This window comes from Erinaceus europaeus, chromosome 11 (genome assembly GCF_950295315.1).
Source record: "Erinaceus europaeus chromosome 11, mEriEur2.1, whole genome shotgun sequence".
Lineage (NCBI taxonomy): Eukaryota > Metazoa > Chordata > Mammalia > Eulipotyphla > Erinaceidae > Erinaceus > Erinaceus europaeus.
In genome coordinates this window covers 35,818,932-35,836,176 of record NC_080172.1, presented here as the reverse complement: position 1 = coordinate 35,836,176, position 17,245 = coordinate 35,818,932, and the positions used below count along the sequence as shown (strand labels likewise).

The window sequence follows — 17,245 nt, the reverse complement described above, 5'->3', positions numbered from 1 at the left end:
ACTATGAATCCACTGCTCCAGTAGGTTCCCCCCCCTTTCTATTTTATCAGTTAGTACAGAGAGAAATTAAGAGAAGCGAGAGAGATAGAGAGCAAGAGAGAAAGATAGGCACCTACTTCACTGCTCATGAAGTGTCCTCTCTGCAGATGGGAAGTGGGAGGTTGAAACACAGGTCCTTACACATGATAATATGCACACTTAACTGGGTGCTCCATTGCCTGGCTCTCTTTTCTCAAGTGACATACTACAGTTATAAAAAATCTATTGTAAATACTCAGTAACTTTTTTTCTGACTTCGTCAATAATCACTTAAAATTTTTTTTCCTGGCTGTCTTCTTTGTGGGTAGGACTTTTCTGCCAAACCTTATTATACTATTTATCACTAAATGCTAAGTTCTACAGTTTTTAGTACACCTCATACTCTAATTGCTAAAATACCAGGTATACCTGTTCTAAAAGATGATTTTTGTTGGGAAATTGTGCAGATGTGGTTGAACATTGGCAGAGCCCAAAAACCACTATATTTCCATGCAAGTACTATTTACATATCCCCACTATGTTATCCCCTCAGGGTATTGCTAATCCCACCAGCTTTCTACCTTCCCAGAATGCCTTTTTCTTTTCTCCACCCTCTTCCCTAGCCAATTCTGTCCCGATTTGCCACTTCCAGAATTCTCCTATAAAAGTCACTTCTGTTTCTGCTCTCTCTTCTTCCCACTCTCTCTCTCTTTTCTCTTCTGTGTCCCGACCTGGAGAAGACCTGGAGGAGGGCTGGCATGCATAGCGGGAGGTAGCCATTTTGCTAGCTCCACGTGGCCTATACCCACTGTGCTCACACCTGACTCTGGGCCATCTGCATCAATAAAGAATTGTATTACCACGCCACCATGAGTTCCTTGTCTCTCTCCGGTGAAGCTAGCCTGGCAGATTTTATTGAATAGAAAAACTGTATAATAAAAATTACATAAAATTTGAGACTTAGGTATATTTACTCACTAACATACCATTTATAATTTAGAGAGCTGAGCTTTTGTTAAAGCAAAATAGCATCTATTCTCCAAAAGAAAAAGATCAAGAATTATCAGAGAGTATGTGAAGGGGGTAGGACACCCTTGCACACTGAGTTAAGCATGTAAATTGGTATAATTAAGAGGTGAGAGTATTCTATAGACACCTACCGTGGGTATGGAAGAAATTGTACTCATATCTACAACCATACTATAAACTATTAACCCACCCCCTTTCCAATGCCACCTCAAGAAGGGAAATTAACAAGTTAATTCAATGACTCATTCAATAAATCATTAATTCTGTCTTAATCACTTGCTGTATTATAGGCATTGTTTGGTGGTACACAAATGAAATAGAGAGAAAGTAAAGAGAACAAGTCCTTGTCATTATGGAGCTCATGTTTGGTGAAGGAGGTGATAATGATTTGAACTTCTATGGGGAAAATGAGGAGTGGCAACTAGAGATACTTTGAGGAAGAGTGTTTGTGACGGGATTGACTTTGTCAGGAAAATCAGGGAAAGTGATCCTCATGGATGAAAGCAAAGTATGTACTGAAATGTGAAGGGTCTAAGGAAGTTAGCAAGGCAAAAGGTGGTAGTTGAGGAAAAAGAGAGGTGGACTCCTGGTAGAGGAAGTATGGGTGACTGTCTGTGGTAGGAAGAAGCACAGGACATTCAGGAAGCAGAAGTCCCCATGGCAGAAGTTTGACCCAAGTGCAGGAGAACCAGGGTCCAAACAAATGCCTGTAATGAGGGTCTTGGCTCCTTTAAAGTTGTGACAGATACTGGCCCAAAGAAGTCAATGGTTATTAAAGGTTGAAAAGTTGTCTTACTATCTTTGTGGAATGAGGCAGAACATATCTAAAGAAAATCTATTAAAGGTGAATAAAATGGTAAAAAAAAAAGAAAAAGAAGATCTATTCATCCCAATATTAACACTAGATAAGTGTCTCCTTTATAGTTGAAGTTGTAAATATAAAGTAATGGAATTAGAATTCAAACTGTCTCAGGTGTTAAGCATGGCAAATACTGTGCTTTTCTCTAAATAAATGGTAAATCGAATGGATAACTATCAATAATATTTCTCTTAAAAACTTTCATTTTGTGCATATCCTTGCTGCAATAATCCGAAATGGAACAGCTGTGGGTGCAAATAATTCATTTTAAGGAAGCCTCTACCCACTTGCCATCAATCACTTCCTCCTCTGACCTCTTTTTCTCCCATCATTCCTCCCTCATATATGTAATAATAGCACTAACTCCACACAATACTGGGAATTCTCTCACGACTGGTTCTGTTCTTGAAGTAGTCTTTTCCAAATATAAATAAGTGGACACAGAAAATGACTTAGGTTGTGGACAACCAGAAGTTAAAGGTTATTAGTGCTCCAAAGGCTGTCTCTAAATCAAAGAGAACATGAGAAGTGAGAGGAGGGTGCTGGTGACAATATATTTAGATTGATTTTTAGTAGCCATCTTGAGCCAAGATAACATTGGTTCTCTCTGAAACCACTGAGTAAGGGATTGCCATAACTTTAAATTTGTTTAAATATGTAGAATATATGGATGGCTTTGTTTTATTTTATTTTATTCTATTTTATTTTACAACCAGAGTTATCCCTCGGGATCAGTACCTATGCGATGAATCCAACACTTCCATCAGGCATTTTTCTCTTTTTTCCCCTTTCTTTTATTTGATAGGACAGAGAGAAATTGAGAGGGGAAGAGGGAGCTAGAGAAGGAGAGTCAGAAAACCACCAGCAGTTCTGCTTCATTGCTCATGAACCTCCTCCCACTCTCTCTCAAGATTCCAATGACCTTTCTCAATTAAATTGAACAAACTGTGTGGAAAAACAACAACAAAACATGAGTAGCCAAAGCCCTTCTAAGGAAAAAATAGAGAGGGGAAGCAATAGTATTAAAACAGCATGGTGCTGGAATAAAAATAGACACTTGGCTGGGTTTGAGCCTCCAACCCTCCACCTGCAGGGGAGTCGATTCACAAGTGGTGAAGCTGGTCTGCAGGTGTCTCTCTCTCTCTCCCCCTTTCTGTCTCCCCTCCTCTCTCCATTTCTGTCTGTCCTATCCAATAACAATAACAACAACAATGATAACCACAACGATTACAAAAAAAGTGGAGAAAGATGGCCTACAGAAGCAGTGAATTTGTGGTGCAGGCACTGAGTTCCAGCAATAATCCTGGAGGCAAAAAAAAAAAATTGACATTTGGATCAACAGAACAGAATGGAGATCCCAGGAATGAGCCCACACATGTACAACCACCTAATATATACACTCCAGCTCCATCAGCACCCAGAAAGAGAAAGGAGAGGGACATATGGAGGTAGCTATGATGCTATGAGTGGCTTAGAGGGACATATGGAGATAGTTATGATGTCATGAGTGGCTTAGAGGAGAAAAGAGGATTGAATAAGAAAAAGAAGGGGCAACTATGTATAAATGTGGACAGATAGTTCTAGAGAATATGGTTGTCCCATGTCTAACTTTAGAGGAACTGTGGTGGATTGCGGTGGGGAGAGTGAAGATTCAGAACTCTGATGGTGGGATTGGTATGAATTCAAACCCCTGTCAACATGTAATTCTGTTAAAGGAAAAAAAAAAAACAGAAATTCATCTCCAAGGGCATGGGAAATGAAAATGAGTAAATAAATGAGATTACATGAATTCAAAGGCCCTACACATTGGAAAACTAACTATACAAGAATCATCAACAGTGTAATAAATGGAAGAAGATTTTGCACATAATACATCTGACAAGGACTGATATCAAACATCTATACAGAATTGATACACATCTACAAAAGAAGTAAAAACTAACCCAAGGAAAAAAAAAAGTGGGCTAAAGAACTAAACAGATTTCTAAAGAAATGATACACATAGCCCACAGAATCATGAAGAAATGTTCCATTTCAATTATCACTGGGGAAATGCAAATTAAAACTACACTGAGATACCATCTCACACATGAAAGAATGGCTTACATCAATAAACCGGGAAATGACAGGTATTGGAGGGGTTGTGGAAAAAAAGGAGACTCTTACACAACTAAAGCAGTACTGAGAGGGAAACTCATAGCCATACAATCACATATTAAATAACAAGAAAAAAACAAATAAACAACCTTACTGCACACCTTAAAGACTTAGAGGAAGAGGAAAAAAGGAACCCTAAAGCAACCAGAAGGACAGAAATCACTAAAATTAGAGCAGAAATAAACAACATTGAAAATAAGAGAATCATACAGAAGATCAATGAAGCCAAATGTTCGTTCTTTGAAAAATTAAACAAGATTGACAAACCCCTAGCCAGACTCACTAAACAAAGAGAGGAGATTCAAATTCATAGAATTGTAAATGATAGAGATATCACAACTGACACCACAGAAATCCAGAAAATCATGCGAGACTTCTATAAAGAACTATATGCCACCAAGCTAGAAAATCTGGAAGAAATGGAACAATTCCTAGAAGCATATGCCCTTCCAAAACTGAACCAAGAAGAACTACAAAACCTAAATGCATCAATGACAGACAAAGAAATCAAAACTGTTATTAAGAACCTCCCCAACAACAAAAGTCCTGGACCAGATGGCTTCACAAATGAATTCTACAAAACTTTCAGGAAACAGTTAATACCCATACTTCTAAAGCTTTTCCATAAGATCGAAGAAACAGGGACACTCCCTTCCACTTTCTATGAAGCCAGCATCACTCTGATACCCAAATCAGATAGAGACACAACAAAAAAGGAAAACTACAGACCAATATCTCTGATGAACATAGATGCCAAAATATTAAACAAGATCTTGGCCAACTGGATACAACAGCACATCAAAAAGATTGTTCATCACGACCAAGTGGGATTCATCCCAGGAATGCAAGGCTGGTTCAATATCTGTAAATCAATCAATGTCATTCACCACATCAATAAAAGCAAAGCCAAAAACCACATGATTATCTCAATAGATGCAGAGAAAGACTTTGACAAAATCCAACACCCATTCATGCCCAAAACTCTACAAAAAATGGGAATAGACGGGAAATTCCTAGATAGTGGAATCCATATATAGCAAACCAACAGCCAACATCATACTCAATGGACAGAAGTTGAAAGCATTTCCCCTCAGATCAGGAACTAGACAGGGCTGCCCACTATCACCATTACTCTTCAACATAGTATTGGAAGTTCTTGACATAGCAATCAGGCAAGAGAAAGAAATCAAAAAAGGAATACAGATTGGAAGAGAAGAAGTCAAACTCTCACTATTTGTAGATGACATGATAGTATACATAGAAAAACCTAAAGAATCCAGTAGAAAACTACTGGAAATTATTAGGCAATATAGCAAGGTATCAGGCTACAAAATCAATGTACAAAAATCAGTGGCATTTCTCTATGCAAACACTAAAACTGAAGAAGAAGACATCCAGAAATCACTCCCATTCACTGTTGCAACAAAATCAATAAAATACCTAGGACTAAAGCTGACCAAAGAAGTGAAAGACTTGTATACTGAAAACTATGAGTCACTGTTGGTATGCTTCTAATTCTGCTTCTAAAAACCCCTTCTGTTTCATTTGGTTTAATCCCGCCTGCTTAACACTGTATTCTATTTACATAACCATTGTTAACTAAGCACCACCCTCCAGGGCATTGGTGGTTCAGTGGTAGAATTCTCGCCTGCTCCGCCCCCTCTCCTTGTCACACCCCGATTTTCACCAGTCACTTTTCTCTCCACTCTCTCTGAGTCACATCCTATTTCTGCCCTACTTGGCGAGTATATATAGGATTGTGTTTTTAGTTTAGTTTAGTTTTTTTGTTTACTTTAGTTTAGCTTGGCTTAGACTGTGCTGCATTCTGCATGAATAAAGAGATACTGCGTACAACCCAGCCATGAGTCCCTGGTCGTCTGTCTCCTGCTTGTGAAGCCAGCCCAACATAATGGTGCCTGAACAGGGACAGAAAGGGAAAACACAAAGTGAAACTTGGACTGGATATGGCATATTATTTCTTTCTTTCTTTCTTTTTTTTTTTTTTACCAGAGCACTGCTCAGCTCTGGCTTATGATAGTGCAGGGGATTGAACCTGGGATTTTAGACATATCCCTTCTACACTGCTGGTGGGAATGTAAATTGGTCCAGCCTCTGTGGAGAGCAGTCTGGAGAACTCTTACAAGGCTAGACATAGACCTTCCATATGACCCAGTAATTCCTCTCCTGGGAATATACCCCAAGGATTCCATAATGCCCAACCAAAAAGATGTGTGTACATCTATGTTCATAGCAGCACAATTCATAATAGCTAAAACCTGGAAGGAACCCAGGTGCCCAACAGCAGATGAGTGGCTGAGAAAGCTGTGGTACATATACACAATGGAATACTATGCAGCTATTAAGAACAATGAGCCCACCTTATCTGACCCATCTTGGACAGAGCTAGAAGGAATTATGTGAAGTCAGCTAAGTCAGAAAGATAAAGATGAATATGGCATGTCCCCACTCATCAACAGAAGTTAAGAAAGAAGAACAGAAAGGGAAACTAAAAGCAGGATCTGATTAAACCGAGAGCAGGGCACCAATGTAAAAACACTGTGGTGAAGGGGAGGGTGGCCACTGGGCTTCCCGGCATGGTGGAGGGTGGGGGTGCGGGGGTGGGTGGTGGGGATGGGACACAGTCTTTTGGTGGTGGGAGTGGTGTTTATGTACAATCCTATTAAAGTGTAAACATTATATAAACCACTATTTAATTAATATGAGATGAAAAACTGATGATATGTCTAGAACTTCTTAAAACACAGACTGAGTCTTTTTAATACATAGGCTGTCTTTGATATGTTCTCTCCCAAAAGCCTAGACCAGGGAGAACAGAAGCATTCGATAGCACAGCTATATACAAGATGCTGGGTACTATACCACAACACCCTATCAAAGGGACTTTCCAAAATTAACCCTATCACGAAATAATGTGATGATAACAATAACTATCCATTGTCTTCTTGAACCCTAAGACAACAGGAACCTCACATTTCCACTATAGAGCCTATATTTCCCCCAGGCCTGGAAGCTTAGGGTGGGGCCTACTTTTCTGTATGCTGCTCTCAATTCAAATCAAATAATATTGCATCCGCGGATCGCAACCTAATCAACACAACAAGTGCCACCCCAGCATGCTTCACTTCAGACTGTGACCAGAGACTTCAGGTGTGGAATGACAACCCTTCAGCTTCATCACTTGGGTGAGACCTTTCCTTTCATAGTATTGTCTAATTCCATTCCAGGTGTTCCACTCCCCAATAAAGTCCCCAAACCTAGATATAGTCCAGGTCCCCTGAGATAGAGCATAGGTTCTCCCATGCCCATAAACTAGGGGAAAAATATATACCTGAAAGCAGAAGTACACAAGAGCATGCAGGGAATACCCCCAACACTTCATCTGCACTATTACAGTCTTTAGGTCCATGATTGTTCAACAATTTGTTTGGCTTTGTATGCTAACTCTCTTTTCAGCCACCAGGTTCCGGATGCTGATCAGACTTCCCTGGACAGACGACCCCATCAATGTGTACTGGAGCTCCCCTTCCTCAAAGCCCCACCCTACTAGGGAAAGAGAGAGACAGACTGGGAGTATGGATCAACCAGTCAACGCCCATGTTCAGTGGGGAAGCAATTACAGAAGCCAGACCTTCCACCCTCTGCAACCCACAACGACCCTTGAGATTCTTGCTTGCTACACTGCTGGTGGGAATACAAACTGGTGAAGCCCCTTTGGAAGACTGTATGTAATGTAGAGTTCTAAAACAAATAAATGGAATTACCTTGTGATACAACAATACCACAGGCATAGGCACTTATCCAAAGGTCATGCAAACACTAATGGGAAGGAACATATGCACCACTATGCTCATAGATGCATTATTCACAATAGCCTAAGAGTGGAAATAGCCTAATTGGCCAATGACAGATGACTAGCTAAAGGAGTTAAGGAATACTCCTTGGAATACTACTTTTCAATAAAAAAATAATAAATTGTCCTTTGGAACAAGATTACTGGAATTGAAGATGTTTTTTCATTATGCTTAGCAAAATAAGTAACGAGATGGAAGAAAATTACCCTGTGGTTTCACTCATTTGCAGAATCTAGACACGTAAACTTGCAAAAAAGAAAAAGAAAAAATAACAAAAGCAAACAAACTGTGTTTAAGATTTTGTCAGTACTATGGCGTTATCTTTGGGAGGTGGGAGTATAGGACACAGAACTTTGGCAGTTAGTATAATGTGGTACTATATCCTTTCAATCTTTCAATCTTGTATCCTACTATTAATCACAAAATATGAGGAAGAAAGAAAAAACTCAGCCTCCATGTATACGACAAGATCATTTATGGCAATGACAATATTCAAAATTGTATTTTTTAACAATCACTTAATATTTGAAATTAAATTATTAAATTTAGGAATAGACAGAATGCATTATCTTCCAAGAACTTATTTATGGAATGACAGCAGTCTGTGTAGATTTCTGACATCATAAGATAGGAGAGTATTTACAATAACTTTCTCTCATCTTCTTTTAGTTTATTTTCCATCATATCTATCTGTCATGGTGTCATTGTCAAGATATTTATAAAATAAAGAAGTGAAAAAAATCTATTGCCTTGACTAAAAACCTTTGCTAAGTCACTATTATGAACCCAAAAATTCTGAATTTCTTACTCTAATATACAGATTCTTTAAAAATATGGCCCAGGATATCCTGCCTTTCTAATTCCATCCATATTTTTGCTGTTATAGTCCTAGATTCATGAAGAATAACAAACTGATAGTTCCTGAATTTGCCAACTTGCCAGATGCTACCACTCCTCTAATTTTTATTTTATTTTAATTTTGTTTTATTTTTATTTTTTTGCCAAAGGACTGGTCAGCTCTGGGTCATGGTAGTGCAGAAGAATGAATCTAGGAATTTGGAGCCTCAAGTATCAAAGTGCTTATGCATAATCATTATGCTATCACTCCCTCTCTCTTCTATAACATTTTTCCTTTGCCTATGGACAATTCACTCAACAATTCCTTTCTTTTTTTTGTTTTTATTGATTCCCCCTTTTATTATTTTTCTTTTACTGATTTAATAATAATCGACAAGACTGTAGGATAAGAGGGGTACAATTCCTACATAATTCCTACCACCAGAGTTTCTCATCCCCTCCCCTCCCTTGAAAGCTTTCTTCTTCTTCTTCTTCTTTTTTTTTTTTTTTTTTTTTTTTTGCCTCTGGGGCTTGTGCCTTCACTACGAATCTACTGCTCCTGGAGGCCATTTTTTTTTCCATTTTTGTTGCCCTTGTTGTTGTTATTATTGTTACTGTTGGGATAGGACAGAGAAATTGAGAGAGGAGGGGAAGACAGCAAGGGGAAGAGAAAGACACCTGCAGACCTGCTTCACCACTTGTCAAGCTATCCCCCTGTAGGTGGGGAGCCAGGGACTCTGACCTGGATCCTTGAGCCAGTCCTTGCATTTTGCACCATGTACACTTAACTCACTACGCTACATCCCGGTCCCAGAAAGCTTTCCTATACTTTATACCTCTGGGTGTATATACCCAGAATCATTATGGGATGCAGAAGGTGGAAGGTCTGGCTTCTGTAATTGTTTCTCTACTGGACATGGCCATTGGCAGGTTGATCCATACTCCCAGCCTGTTTGTTTCTCTAATGGGGCAGGGCTCCGGAGAGGTGGGGTTCCAGGACACATTGGTGAGGTTGTTTGTCCAGGGAAGTCAACTACACAACCTTTAGTGTCCAGTTTACATACCATTCCTTTATAAAGTCCGTTCGAGGCAAGATAAATTGTTTATTTTATCTGTGTATCTTGAGTTCAGATAAATGTAGAAGTCATCATAACAAACTTTAATTTATTCTGCACAGCTTCCCCCCCTTCTTTTAAAGCCCATGAGATTTTTTTTTTAAGGGCAAGTCCATATCATGGTCACTCTTATAACCTTAGTGCCTAGCATGGAGCGCATTAGACATTCAGCGTTCATTATATCAAGGAATGAATGATTCAACCACAGAGTAACTACTTTGCAATGCTGCAAGAAAGATCTGCTCTTGTCACTATTATTAAAGTCACTGGAGTTATATATGTACAAACGACTAGATTTTTTTATTACTGCATTTTATTGTTCACTGTAAACCATTAATCTTCCCTGATAAAAATAAAATAAAATAAAAAAGTCACTGGAGAGACACTCGCATCTTTTTTTTTAAAAGTTACAAAATGGAGTTTGAGAAATCACTAGGGTAACTTATTTCTGATCCTCCCATTTTAGAGTTCTTCAATTCTTAGATGATTACTCTAATCTGCCCAGCTCTTTGATATATTCAGTGTTTGATATTAGGTAATGACTACCAAACTATCAGCTTTCTTGTGAGAAATTCATAGTTTGCTTCATCATTCTTTTAAAAGTCTCCTATTTAGTAATTGTGATTAAAAAAATACAACTCCAGTTAGCATATGGTAGTATATTCAGAGTTCTGTTTTACCATAATCTTGGTAGGAAGGAAATGCAGGGGGCAAATGAGGACATATGAATGAGAGAAAGGAAAAAAAAATGTGGTACCTTTAGGAGGGACAGATTATTGACAGTTTGTCATCTAATAATTCTAAGGAAAATAAATATTAAAATAAAGCGAGGATGCCTATAGCATAGTGAAGTACTTTTCATATTTGTTTTTCTAGGCAAAGGAATCTTATTCACTTGTGGGAAAGAAAGTGAATTATGTAATCTAATAGTAATTCTTAGTAACAGAACCCTGAATTCATTTGGAACAGCAAGCCATGCAGCCAAAGGACACACAGCTAGCTCTGGTAGCCACCCCCCCCCCCATTTTTTTCCTTGATAAGAGAGTGAGAAGCAGAGAAAGATAGGAAGAAGAAAGAGACAGAATGAAGGAGATACATTTGCCACACTGCTCTAGCACTGGTGAAACTTTCCATTTACCCCTTCTCCAAACCAGGGGTTTGATGAATTTTCCTATTAAAAATGTACACTAAAGAAGTAATTATTTAGTGGTCTGGGATGTAGCGCAGTAGATAAAGTGTTAGACTCTCAAGCGTGAGGTCTTGAGTTCAATCCCTGGTAGCACATGTACCAGAGTGATTCTTTCTCTCTCTCCACCTACTTTCTTATTAATTAATAAAATATTTTTTAAAAATTAAAAAAAGAAGGAATTATTTATATTTTTAGGCCTTCGGTACCTAAAGTCTGGTCCCTAGACCACTAAACTATATACTGAAATTTGGGGGAGTCATGTTCTCTGGATAAGAATGTTAGTAAATGAACTTTAAAGTTTCTTCTATTGGGTATTTAATCACCTATTAGCATCAGATATCAATGTGTCAGGATAGCCGAATGGTCTAAGGCACCAAAATCAAGTATCTTTTTAGTCATATTTCCATCTCTCACACCATCTCCCCAGACAATACCTTTAACCTACCTGGATGTTAGCTGTCAGGCTCAGGCAAAAATTAGTAAAGTCATGGGCCCTCTGGAATATACCTAAAACAGGCCTAGTAGCCTTTTCCAAAATAGTGACACCAAATCTCATCTGCTATAGTTTTACCTTTAGATTCCTGATTACTAAATAATTAGTTCTACTTTATAGCTTACTGCTTTTCAGTCACTAAGTTTCAGATGCTACCATGACACAAATCTGACTTTACTGGACAGATGACCTCATCAATGTGTCCTAGAACCCCACCTCTCCAGAGCCCTGTTCCACTAAGGAAAGATAGGAACAGTCTGGGAGTATAGATTGACCTGTCAACGCATATGTCCAGTGGAGAAGCAGTTACAGAATCCGGACCTTACATCTTCTGCACTTCATAATGACCCTGGGTCCATGCTCCCAGAGGGATAAAGAATAGAAAAGTTTCCGGTGGAGAGGTTGGGATTCGGAACCTTGGTGGTGGAAATTGTGTGGAATTGTACTCCTTTTATTCTATGGTCTTAACAATCATTATTAAATCAATAAAAAAAAAAAAGACTGGGGCCGGGTGGTTGTGCACCTGGTTGAGCGACATGTTACAGTGTGAAAGGGCCTGAGTTCGAGTCCCTGGCCCCCACCTGCAGGGGGAAAGCTTTGCGAGTGGTGAAGCAGGGCTGCAGGTGTCTCTCTATCGATCTCCTCCTTCCCTCTCAATTTCTGGCTGTTTCTATCCAATAAATAAAGATAATTAAAAAAAGAGACTATATTAAAGATTGACTAATAATAATAATAAGAATGTTTCTTAAACAAATTGGCCCTGAATACTATTCAAATTATGTTATCATTAAATAAATCTTTTAATAGTGAAAAATAAATCTTACTATACTCCTCTGATTTATTTTTCTTTAGTATTTTACTATATATATATCTATATAGATATATAGATACATATATATAGAGAGAAACAGAGACAGAGAGAAAGGAAGATCAGGGTACTGCTCAGCTCTGCCTTATGATGGTGCTGGGGATTAAACCTGGAACTTTAGAATTTAGGGCATGAAAGTCTTTTTTGCATACCCATTATGATGTTTCTCCAGCCTCCTGATCTGGTTTTTACCAATTTAAAGGTTGTTATTTTTAGTTGTTTATGTTATTTTTAGGTGTCTGCTACTGAGAGTAGTGCCTAACACATATAAATGCCATAGAAGAATAAGTCAGGTTATCCCAAGTACCTTTCAAAAATGTTTCCTTTTTTCTACTTAAAAAATTTAAAAAAAATTTTTTTTATTTTATATTTATTTATTTATTCCCCTTTTGTTGCCCTTGTTGTTTTATTGTTATAGTTATTATTGATGTCATTGTTGTTGGATAGGACAGAGAGAAATGGAGAGAGGAGGGGAAGACAGAGAGGAGGAGAGAAAGACAGACACCTGCAGACCTGCTTCACCGCCTGTGAAGTGACTCCCCTGCAGGTGGGGAGCCGGGGGCTTGAACCGGGATCCTTGAGCCAGTCCTTGCGCTTTGCGCCACGTGTGCTTAGCCCGCTGCACTACCGCCCGACTCCCTAAAAAAATGTTTAATTATATTTATTTATTGGCTACAGACAGCCAGAAATCAAAAGGGTAGAGGAAATAGAGAAGGAGAGAGAATGAGAGACACTTGCAGCACTGCTTCACCACTTACAAAGCTTTTCCTCTGCAGGTGGGGACCGGGGGCTCAAACTCAGGTCCTTGAGCACTGTAACATGTGTGCTCAACCAGGTGTGCCACTACCCAGACCCTAACTACTCTTTCTATAATCCTTCCTCACAGAGACTCACTCTCAACTGTATGCACTTGAGCAGAGATATAAGGAGTCTTTAAAAATCAAATTGCTAAATATTAAAATCATATCAAATAATAATAAAAATAAAATATTGGCATTGAGGAGCATACCACAATATCCTGGGGTTCCACATACTGTCTTCATGAGGACTTGATGTTCCACAATTTTAGAGAGTCCAAAATCAGCTAATGACACAAGGAAAAAAAAAAGTAAGCAAGCAAGTCTTTCCTTAGCTTTTATAAGATAGCAGAATGCTCCTGTTATTCCAAACAAAACTTTTTGTTTATTCATTTGTTTCTCCATTTTTGTATTTGATAATGAGGTACATGTGAGTGAAGACCAGCTACTGGAGAGAAGAAACTAAAACAACAGTAATAATTCAAATTTCGCTTCAAGTTGGAGAAAAATGACTTCCAAGTACATGTTATTTTTTTCTATATTTCCCAGATTTTATAAAATGAGCTCTTTTAAAAAAATTATCTTGAATATATCTTGCCTAATATTAATTCTGAGCTTTATGAAACAGCAATTGTCAAGGACAATATAGTGACATAATTAAGAATTTTAATTCATTGAAAGAAATGAAAAAATACTAATATCTCACAAATGTCAAGAACATAAACAGAAATATCAAAAGATTTTTTCTGCTTCAGAACTAATAATAGCATTCTCGTGTGCATTTAACAGATAAGAATATGCTCTCATAGATATGAGACTTCTTTTCTTTCAAAAATCCTTCTTATTTATTTCTCATAATATTACCTAGATAAGCACTATCAAAAGTTGCTATCATTATGATCTATTTGCTGGGCTAACATCTCTCTCACTCAGGAAACACCAGGAAATCACTCAAAGCCATTCTTCAAGAGAGGCAGGTGCAGAATTGATGCCATTTTAGTCTTCAAAGATAAACCCACATTTCCACTGTAGGTGCCTGATCCTTATCAGGAAAACAACAGGAAGTCCTTCAGAAAGAAAGATTCTCCTGCTTAAATTAGTATCTATCCATCCATTTAAAGATATTTCTTTAGGGATAAAGATCTTTGAAAGCAATGTCAAAGGAAATGAGAGCCTCCCTGCTGCCCACTGCCTTTCAGAAGTGATTATGGGAACAAGCAGACTGCTCAGCAGGGCTCTGCATTCTTTACTTTAGGCTCTTGTATTCATAAAGCACATTATGTTGTCTGAGTTTTTCCATGATAGGTATAACTTAACTTTCAAAGGTGTTAACTTTTATAAACCTAGTGAACTTATAAGACTAGCATTATAAAGGGTAGTGCCAGAGGAAGAGTGGCCTTCAGAGGACTTAATACAGATTCTCCTAAGGGATCATAAATGAAAATAAATCACACACACACACACACACACACACACACACACACACACACACACACACACTGAAAATGAAGATTTGGTTTGGAAGGGAAAAGTAACATTCAATATATATTTTTTTCTGAAATGTTGATTTAAAGATCTTTTTGGGTATGCAAAGGAGGACAGAGAGAGAGAGGAAAGAGAGAAAGAGAGACACCTGCAGCCCTGCTTCACCACTTCTGAAGCTTTTCCTCATGCAGGTGGGGACTAGGGACTTGGCAGGTGAAAATTCTGCCACTGAACCACCAATGCAACCATGGGGACTAGGAACTTGAACCCAGGTTCTTGTGCACTGTAGCACTGTAATGTGTGCACTCAACCATGTGTACCACTACCTGGCCTTTCTGTGATTTTCTTTACATAAATTTTTCTACAAAATAAGGTCACCTTCCAAATTTCATCATTTCTGAGAGCTGTGATTCTTTTGTGTGTCCAGGAATATAACACTGATGTCAAGACACCTATTTCCAGATTAATATTACAGAAAAGAGCATAAGCTTCCCAAATGATGCATTATTCCTTTACAGATACCAAGTATTGGTGGAAAGTGACTGAAGGTGAAACTGGATGGAACAATATTTTTAAATTCAATGGAGTATATTTCTTCTGTTTGGGTAGAGGGGTTATATTCTCACCAATTTTGAGTGGTGCATCTGGGGCAGGAGTTGCATAGAGAAGGTTCTCTGGTTTGAGATCACGATGAACAATCCCATTTTCATGGAGGTACTGGATAGGAATGACAATGAAGTTACAATCTTGAAATCATAATCATGGCTCCAGTATTTAAATTTAATCTGTTCAAAATTATAATGACCCTTACTGTTATATAACAAGACACAGTATGCATTTCACATAAAACACATAAATGAAAACACTTTAAAACTATACATAAGTGAAGAATAGCTTATTTAAAGTGAACTGAAAGTAAAATTCATTGTAAATTGTATAGAACCAACTGCCATAAATGAAATATATACTCCCACAAAGAGTATTGGTTGCAGTTCTTTCTACATTTTCATATCAGTGGAATTGAATAATTATAATGAAGTCAAGGTGTTGCGTATTGGAATTTAGCTGAGGTGAAAATCACAATTTTAACTGACACCTGAGACACAACTATAACACAGATTTTATAATTATTGTTTGAGCAGACATTTAGATGTGAAGTTATTACAGAGAATAATATTTAAGATTATAAGGATAATTTAGTGATGACAAATTCATGTGAGGATTAGTAACTCCAAACAATAGAAATATAGAGGGTTGAATAGCAGGCATGAGATCCAAAAGAATCAGCTTACAACCCGGGATTTTTTGGATAGGGTAGGAACAAGGGGTGATCAGGGTGACACCAAAAAAGAGTCTTTTAGCCTACTCTTGGGCTGGCAAACAGAGGACAAAAAGACAAAGAAAGGAAAAGCTTTGGCTTGATTATTTCTGAACTTGCCCCTCCCCTCCACCCCAGAACCAGCCCCCAGGGGCTGGACAGCCACTCCCAGCAGGCTTCTTGCTGAGCTATTTTCTTTTCTTTTTCTTTTTTTTAAAATTATTTTCTTTTTCTAAATTTATTTATTCATGAGAAATGACAGGAGAGAGAGAAAGAACCAGAGTGGTACATGTGCACCAGGGATTGAATTCTGGACCTCATGCTTGAGAGTCCAAAGCCTTATCTACTGCTCCACCTCCTGGACTGAGCTACTTTCTTTACTAAGATTCCTGGCTCATCAGGGGTGTCATTCCAAACCTTTTTTCTTTTTGTTTTCCTTCTCTTTTTTCGGGTGGCTGGAGCTCTATTTGAGTGACAAAATACCTGACCAATCAGAGCCTCAGCCCTGCCTGGGAAGACAACCTGGAGGTTTTTTCTGTTTTTTTGTTTTGTTTTGTTTGTTTTGGATACTTCTTATAGGCTTTTCTCAGGCTATGTGCAGCCAATGCAGAGTGGATCAAGCAGCATACTGACTATTAGGGTTTTTTACTTTATTATATTTTATTATTACTATTATTATAAACACATGTCCCTTTTCCCTCCTCCTTCTTCAGGTTGAACAAAATTAACTGTTGTTTTTTCCATTGATAGGTGACTGGGTGTCCTATCCATTGTGAGAGGAACTTGTTTTTCTTTCTCTCTCTCTTCACTCCACTTTCCTTTTTTCTCTGTCCTCCTAGCTAATTCAATGGAAAAAAACAAACTCTTTCCTATCACTCCCCCCCCTTTTTTTTTTTGCTTCCTTCTTTTGCTTTCTGAATTCACTGATATTCATTTGGGAATTATTTGAGGGAGAAATCTGACTGGGAGTGAACTCTCAGGGCGTGCATCTCTTTTCTACTTCCCTTTCTCCTCTCGATATCCTTAGAATTTATAGAGGACAGTAGATTTGCACAATTGTCTATTGAGCCCTAAATGAAAAACAGTTTTAATCAAGGGTAATATATCCTGCTAGACTATCATTCAAACTAGATGAAAGGATCAAAACCTTCTCAGACAGGCAGCAGATAAAGGAAGCAACCATCACTAAGCTTTCCCTGAAAGAGGTT

The 17,245-nt window shown here is 38.2% G+C and overlaps 1 protein-coding gene across 3 annotated transcripts in view; it reads right to left on the bottom strand.

Moving 5' to 3' along the window:
- CAMK4 (calcium/calmodulin dependent protein kinase IV) overlaps positions 1-17,245 on the bottom strand; it is a 267,756-nt gene that overhangs the window by 20,690 nt on the left and 229,821 nt on the right. For all 3 annotated transcript variants that reach the window (XM_060201264.1, XM_060201263.1, XM_007531867.3), the window contains 2 exons: positions 15,346-15,436; positions 13,447-13,521 (listed from right to left, as the gene is read on the bottom strand). In XM_060201264.1, the coding sequence (XP_060057247.1) occupies positions 13,447-13,521; positions 15,346-15,436 (166 nt within the window). The remainder of the gene's footprint in view (positions 1-13,446; positions 13,522-15,345; positions 15,437-17,245) is intronic.